The sequence below is a fragment of the Hyposmocoma kahamanoa genome, unplaced genomic scaffold (genome assembly GCF_003589595.1).
Source record: "Hyposmocoma kahamanoa isolate Upper Pololo Valley unplaced genomic scaffold, ASM358959v1 210, whole genome shotgun sequence".
Classification (NCBI taxonomy): Eukaryota; Metazoa; Arthropoda; class Insecta; order Lepidoptera; family Cosmopterigidae; genus Hyposmocoma; species Hyposmocoma kahamanoa.
In genome coordinates this window covers 3,447,115-3,455,184 of record NW_020653731.1, presented here as the reverse complement: position 1 = coordinate 3,455,184, position 8,070 = coordinate 3,447,115, and the positions used below count along the sequence as shown (strand labels likewise).

The following is an 8,070-nucleotide window of genomic DNA, read 5'->3' as shown; positions in this document are numbered from 1 at the left end:
TCAAGATATACCATTCCCGGTAATTAGCTTAAGTCAAATTGAAAATGAAACTATTTTTCGCAGTGATCATTTTTTCGGATTTAAATCACGTATATTTGTTTTTTCAAACAAACCAACGTTTCGGGGCCTAAAGTTGGTCCCATGGTCACTACTGCCTGACAATCACCCGTGACCATATACCGTGACCTGTAAAACGTGCCTATACGCGATTTTGATCCAAAATATAATTTCATTTCCTATATGTAACAATCGCGAATATCTAAGAACTCGTTACGTCAACCGCCTGAAGCGGGATGTTTCACAGCAGGCTGGGTAGAGCAATAAATCAAGGCATCTTCCAGTTTCAAATGATACCAGCGTCATCCTCGCATGGATACCCATTTAGTTTAACCATTAGTGTTTACTACTTTACTATTTCCCAACAGGATGCAAAACAGGCAACGGTATTTCACCTCTACGACGCAACGAAGTTCAACGTAACCGGAAAACTAGATGTATACACGTACAACATTGGCAAGAATCTCAAATTGACTGCTATACACGGAAATCGAACTTGGACATTCGACAATAACTACGAAACTGTCGACCATGAGCTGAAACAGGGTAGCAAAGTGACATGGGCTGAAGATGTTTGGCTGAAGTACAATATACATGTTACTAATTTGACTACTTCGGTAAGTGTATTTGTACTGGGTAATTTATAAAACACTAACAAACTCGCGGGAATATCATATTATGAGTATTGCTAAATAGTTCTCCTTATCGATTTCGATAACAGCGACCCTTTGAAATTAGTTATTAGCATGTGCCCTAATGGTGGCACTTCCCATGGCTTTTTTTTATAATATCAAGTGACGCAACGAACAAGTCGTGCGTCTGATGGTAAGCGACACGCCTGTCCATAACAATTGCAGTATCACTCAGTCAAGTCACAAAGATCTAAGGGGCACTGTCACTGCGCCTGTGACCCTGAAACATAACTTGACAAGTCCCATGTGTCTGTAATTTCACCAACACCCTCACCCTTCAAAACAGAAACGCAGTAATGCTCACATGACAGATTGGTGGCAGAAATAGGTAAGATGGTAGTACTTCTCTGGGCTTCTATTGGCAGACACCGACAAATATGGCCGTCTACACGTGGATGCAAATAAAGAATCAAAATAATGAATATGACCAGTGTGGTCGATTTACTTGCTTATTTGCCTATTTGACTCCTTTGATGTGCGTCGAGAAACCGACCAGCGCGCGGTAACGCGTGTTTGGTGTTTGCTGTATTTGTCAAATAGGCAAATAAGGCAAATAGTTTGTCACACATGCTGCCTACACATGGTGATTGTTTGCAAAATAAATTAAATACGCAAATTACAAATAGCCATATGAAGTGCCACCATAATATGACTCGCCATAGCTAATTTTGTTTTAATGCCCGATCATAAACAGAGCAATAAAGTAGGCCTGCAGAGTTAAAACTATAAGTATAGATGGCCTTAGGTCTCTCTTGGCATTTTTCGTTTAAGATGTGTTTTTGTGTGTGGCTGTGTTTTAAGGACAGGCGTTAGCTTACCATCAGGCCCATGACTTATTTAGTCCCGTCACTTGATATTATAAAAAAGTGTTATTTTGACACATATATTTAATATATTAAATTATATTTCAGGACGAAACTGAGTCCCAGCAACTAATAATGAATGTGTGGTATCCTTTGCGAACGTTCAATTTAGTCGCATTATACCACTTGCAAGACTCGCTACTCGACGGTAAGGCGACTCTTAGCTGGAATGTGAAGGATGAGAATAAGACGGCCGAATTGAATGGTCGGTGGGAAAGCCCGCCTCAGACTGAGGGCAGTTTGCATTTTGTGGATTTGTCGCTTTCGCATCCGTCATTCAAGAAGGTAAGCACTATAAATTCACACTAAAAACATAATATAATAAAACAAGTAGAGTGACTCCATACAAACGTAACAGCGCAGCTTGTATGTGTACGCGCCCACCGCGCGCCGTATACAGACGCACACATTCGCAACACGGAATAACAAATTAGTGGAAGCGTGAAGTGGTCGTACCCTTGTAGCCGTTGTTATGATATACGCAGAATGCGCTAAATTTTGTCGTGATTAAGCGTCGAGTATTTAACCAGAAATGGAGACGAAATAAGGGCCATCCATTCCTGGCTACTAATCAGGCAAATGGTCAGTCAACAACTGACCTGTGTGTACGTAACTATGGAGGGCTGTTCTATTAGGTGGTGTGGGAAAAATAACAAAACATCTAATTACAAAACAAACGGAATCACATTTCATCGGTAATTAAATATTAATATGTAATTTTTCAATTTTCGTCCATTATAGCAAAGCTCAAGTTGAACTGGTCATTTGAAGTGAAACAATTGACGACACCCGTCAATTGTTTCGAATTAGAGCTGGCCAATCGGAGCGCAGTTGTCATCGTAATGATTTGGCAGAATAGTTTTCAAACCTTATTAAATGACATTTCGTCTCTATGTCTGGTTATATACTCGATGTGATTAAGACACAGAGCTTTCCAGTGGTAAAAAAGTTTGCTCTGCAAGATATATCTCAATTGATTATAAACCATTAATCTTATGAATTGGGTGATTTTGAAATAGGCCGGTATTCTGTAGAGCTTGCTTTATATATGTGATGCACTGAGAAAATTTTGTGAAAAGCATAAAAAAATTAATCATCAAATGGAACTTGTAGTGGAAACAATTTTTTATTATTTTTACAACTCCCAACACGTTTATACAAAATCAAACATGATTAATAGAATGGTGTTCGCTCTTTCTCAAGCATATTACAGTCTTTTAAACAGTTTCATGTAAACTTGACAACAAAAACTGCAGCCGTTCAATCCGTCCAATTTTTGTAAAAAAAAATTGACATAAAATGAAAAGTCCCTTGTTAGGGCGCGTTCCCACTATGTCGTGACGACAGATTGTCGTGCAGTTTACAGTGTCGGGGCTTGTATATTTAAATGAAGTTGTTCACATATAGAACGACACGATTTAACTGTCGTTCACGATTTTGTATCGTTACAACGACAACAGTGGGAACAGATATAAAAACGTGACGACAGATTGTCGCAGCTCCAATTGTCGTCACGATCTAGTGGGAACAGCTAGTCACGACAGTCGTTCAACGATAAAAAATCGTCCACGACAGATACTCGTGATATGGGAACAGGGTAGACACGACAGTCATCCAACGATAATAAAACGTGACGACATAGTGGGAACGCGCCCTTACAGAATGTCCTTTAAGCATCCCATTGTAGCTCTTATTCTCTTCTTTTAGAAGCACATTATTATAATTTATTTTGTTCCAGGACGTAACCCTCAAAGGCCAATACACCTCAACGCCAGCTATAATGTCAAATATAACAATGGAGCTCCAATATTCAGACTACGAGAACGAGTACTTAAAACTAAAATCTATCCTCACGGATAACTCAAATGGACCTATCAGGGATTACAAATTCGCACTCAAGTGTACTCATCCATCAACAAATTTGAACCTCGATATGAAATCAGATATAAATATACATAGCCGGTGGTATTATTTGAATAATTACTATAGATTCCAAAAAACTTTGTTCTATGAAAAGTTGAGACATAACAAATTGTTGGTTGATATGAATAAAAGTGCAGTGCAATACGAGGTAAGTGATATTTTGTTTCACTCCAAATTATTTAAATTTCCTGGCTAAAGCAAGAGACACACTGTCTTTATAACTATACAATTAATCGTTCCGTGGGGAAAGAGGCACGTTGCCGCTCCGCTACCTACCTATTTTTTTAATAACATTGTCTCTTTGTAGTTTGGAGGGGAGCCAGCAGAGTTCAAAAAGAATGGTGCTGTCGTGCACAAGTTTGTTTAATAAATAAAAAACTATAAAAATCAATATTACAATAATAATTAATGCAGCAACATCCCAAATTAGTATCTTGATACCTCCAATGAGTTACTACGCCAACTTAATTTTTGGACCTGTTCTGTTTTTATTTTTGTTCAATTTTTTTTCACAAAATTTGAGGAGCATAATATTCGCATATAAATATGGCTGTTTACAAAAATAACAGATAATGACCAAAAAACATAGTTGGCGTAGTGTGTAATGGAGGTATCTATCTGGTAGCTGCAAGGGTATCGGCTGTGTAAGCAGCTTCATAGATCTCTCACAAGCTTACGACGATAAAAGTCGAGAACAAACACTTAGAGAAAATCATAAGTTGTGCTGACTCGATGTGTAAACTCAATTGCCATGTGGCCCTAGTTTTGTATACAAAAGCAGGTTCAAGTCATGTCAGATAGAAGGTGTGTTTGTCTTCGATCTTTGTATTATTAATTAGACACACTATGGCCCGATATTTTATTTTTGCAGCGCGCAAACGAAACTTATTTCTACCGAGCCAACGGCACTTGGGATCTCACGTATCCTAACTATAGAGTGCTTGCATGGGTGCTCAGACCTACAGGCAACGACACGGGCATAGCTACCTTGTCTATGAAGGACAGATCATTTATAGCACATTATAATAGTACGGATGGTACGTATAATATGTTACACTAATAAATAGTTTGTAGCAATAGAGCTCCTTGTGAAAGAGTTCCAGAGAAGTACTATCACCACTTACCTATTTCTGCCGCCTTTACATTATTACACATTACACACACGCACATGCGTCTTGTCACGTTATGTCTTAGGGTGTCGGGCGCAGTGGCAGTGCCCCTCGGATTTTTGTGATTTAAAGCTCTGAATGGCAACTGTTATGAACAGACATGTCGCTTACCATTAGGCGCACCTCTTGTTTGTCCCGTCACTTAGGTTTTATATAAAAACACCTTTTGAAGACTCCCACGTTAATTTTGGACCATCAATATTCGTGAGGTCAGTAGAAGAAATAACTTCGTCAAAATATTGAGGGTTCAGTTATAACTATAGGTCTTTATATTAGCTATAAGAATATGAAAAGACATTTAGAGATAATATTTGTATAAGAGGAGAAAGATATTTGTATTTGATTTTTCAAACAACCCAACATTTCGGGCACTTTGCCGATCTCGGCTGTCTAGCAAATTATCGCTCCTTTGCTGTAATATGTTGCGAGTTGTTATGTGAAAACTAACAGGCTTAGCTTGAACCCGAAGACAAAAGTTATCTCTTCGAAATGTCAATTTTCTCTCGAAGACAAAAGTTATCTCTTCTTGGAACTGTCGTCGAAGAAGAGATAACTTTTGTCTTCGGGCTCATGTTAAGCCTGCAGTTTGGCGTTCTTTAAGCCCTTTTTTGCATATAATCCAACATGTCGGAAACGGCCATAAGCACGGACAAAAAATGGCTAGACAGAAGCGCTACCTGCAGGTTACAGAGTGTATCGCGCGTCCCTCTGCCGATAGACCTCGACTGAGTCTGGGTGGGGAACGGTGGTGGTAGACGAGAGAGGACACAGTAGTGGTTGGACTCTCGAGCTGCACACACGCAACCTATAAACTGTCCTACGTTTCGCCTAGTGCCTATTCTGATTGTCAAAATTAATAGAAAGTACAAGTTGTTATTCGATTTCATATCGATTAAAATATACAGTGTTACCGTTAAACGGAATCTCACTACGCGATCCCTAAATCTGCTCTAGCGATGGCTGAGGATTCAGTTCTAAGGTCTGACGATTCCGACATGTATATTAAGAGAATATGTTGTAATTCGTCAGGCCATGTTATATTTTGGTGCCAATTGTTCATCCACACAGAAAGTTTATTGAAAATGGTTGGTTTGTTTAATAAAACCAATATACACGACATAGATCCGAAAAAATACATGGTTTAATTTCTAACGTGCTAAATCGCAACTAAATTTTTTGTTACAGATATATCCTACCACATGGTAGGCCGTATAGGAGACACAAGGTCCGCAAAACTAGACGCCTGGCGCAACTTTGATGAAATCACCACAGTTGATCTCGCATCATACATCAGATTGAATCACTCGAGACTCCTTACGAGCTCAATTATTTGGAGACCACAGATTTTCAGTCAAGTGAAGGGTCAAGCCATTTACACTCTAAAGCTATTGTACTCCCAAATAAATGATACTCTTGTAATCCTAAAGGAAGCGCCTATGGAAGCTCATTCTGCATTAAAGAACATTTGGTCGGACGCTAAACCAAGAATCCGTGATTTCTTAGACGATTTAAACGATCTACACGTCATAAAAGATGATTTAGATGACTTTGAGCTATTTTTAAACGAATCCTACAACAATAACGACTTCTACGTCAAAGATGTAGTAGAGTTTACATATTATGTGCTTGACGAGATGGCTATACGGAATCATTTGGAAAATCTGCCTGGAATCATCAATGACATGTGGGGCATGATGGGCAATACAAGTCAATCTATTAAACAAAGTCTAACATTCGTTGTGGACAGTGTTAAGATGGCTTATGCAAATTTTTTGGACTCTATGAACAAGATTTTGGAAGCTGATTTTATGGAACTAGTATCGGATAAATTGGAGGCAATCATATTACAGTACGACAACTTTGTAAGGGACTTGCATATCAAGTTTTTGAAATTTTGGGAAGAAACTTGGGTCAACGCAACAACCAGGTTTGCTAAATACTGGCAAGAATTACTAAAGTCAATAGAACCGTTGTTCTTCAAAATTTTACACTACACCGAGTCGATTGTAGTAACTCTATGGAAAGGAGTAATGGACTTCTTCTATGATAGAACTCAGGAGTTGACGGACAATCCATATTTTAACTATGTGTCGACGTTTGGTCATGAAATGGACAAGTGAGTTTGTTGCGTTTTTAAGTGTAAAAAAAATTAGATTTTTTAACCTTGTCGAGGTTAGAATGAAAAATATTTTCTTGATTAAAGTATAGCTATTCAATGGTTAGGTGTTTTGAGATCGTTATCCGGTGGAACTTTATCAGCAGTAGAGCTCCTTGTGAAAGAGTTCCAGAGAAGTACTGCTACCATTTCTGCTGCTAAGCAGTAATGTGAGCATTACTTCGTTCCGGTCTGGAAGGGTAAGGGTGCTGGTAAAATTACAGGCATATGGGACTTGTCAACTTAGGTCTCTGGGCGACAGGCGCAGTGGTAGTGCCCCGAAGATCTTTGCGTTTTAAAGCTTTCAGTGGCACTGCAACTGGTTTGATAGTCTTAGGGCTTACCACCAGGCGCACGACATGTTCGTCTCGTCACTTGCTTTGCCTTTCTGTCCTCGTAGAGTGGTAACGCATGATAGTCGCGAAGCGCGATAAAATTGAAATAAGCTATTGGCTATCTAAATTAGATCTGATTGAGACAGCCAATAGCGCGCGCTTATTTCCATTTTATCGCGCGCGACGCGACTATCATGCGTAGACATGCTACGGGGGCTGGTAGAGCAATCGGGGCTAATTTAATTACTCTGTATGTAATGAAAAATACGAACATGATGTATTGTTTATGTTATCAATATTTAAAATAATGAACCTTCAAATTCTTGATATTTCTTCTCAGGAGATAATAATAATGAAAACAATAATAACGTTGAAAAGTAGCGAAATCATATTACGTACTTAATAACAATGTCTTAGACATACCGTTTCATTCTAGTGGTGGGGCTCTTTGCAAAACCCACCTGGGAAGGTACCACCGCTCTACTTCGATCTGACTGAAAATCATAACTTTCAGGATATACAAAGATTTGGTAAACAACGACGTATTAACAAACATAAGGCAGTACAGTAAGAAGTTATGGAACGTCGTTTGGAACAAGATTGAACAATACATTCCTTTCAAGGACGAGGTGTTGCAACTGTATGCAGAGTTCAGGAATGCTTGGGAGAACTTCTTGAAGAACGAACAAGTTGTGTATGTAAAAGAAAAGGTACGTGTTGACCTCGGTGACTCTGTGCTGAAGCAATGTTTTCTGTGACAATTACATATTTTTAATATTGCACCCATTTAAAAAAAAAAGAATTGGTTCTAGTCTTCTAGATCTTCGTATTCAAAAATAAATTAATTTATGGTTTCTATAATAAGATTCCGATTGA

The 8,070-nt window shown here is 38.6% G+C and overlaps 1 protein-coding gene across 1 annotated transcript in view; it reads left to right on the top strand.

Moving 5' to 3' along the window:
• Positions 1-8,070, top strand: part of LOC113227343 — a 98,881-nt gene that overhangs the window by 75,567 nt on the left and 15,244 nt on the right. The window contains exons 47-52 of the mRNA XM_026460236.1: positions 426-674; positions 1,661-1,897; positions 3,351-3,683; positions 4,407-4,572; positions 5,890-6,820; positions 7,709-7,904. Of these exons, the coding sequence (XP_026316021.1) occupies positions 426-674; positions 1,661-1,897; positions 3,351-3,683; positions 4,407-4,572; positions 5,890-6,820; positions 7,709-7,904 (2,112 nt within the window). The remainder of the gene's footprint in view (positions 1-425; positions 675-1,660; positions 1,898-3,350; positions 3,684-4,406; positions 4,573-5,889; positions 6,821-7,708; positions 7,905-8,070) is intronic.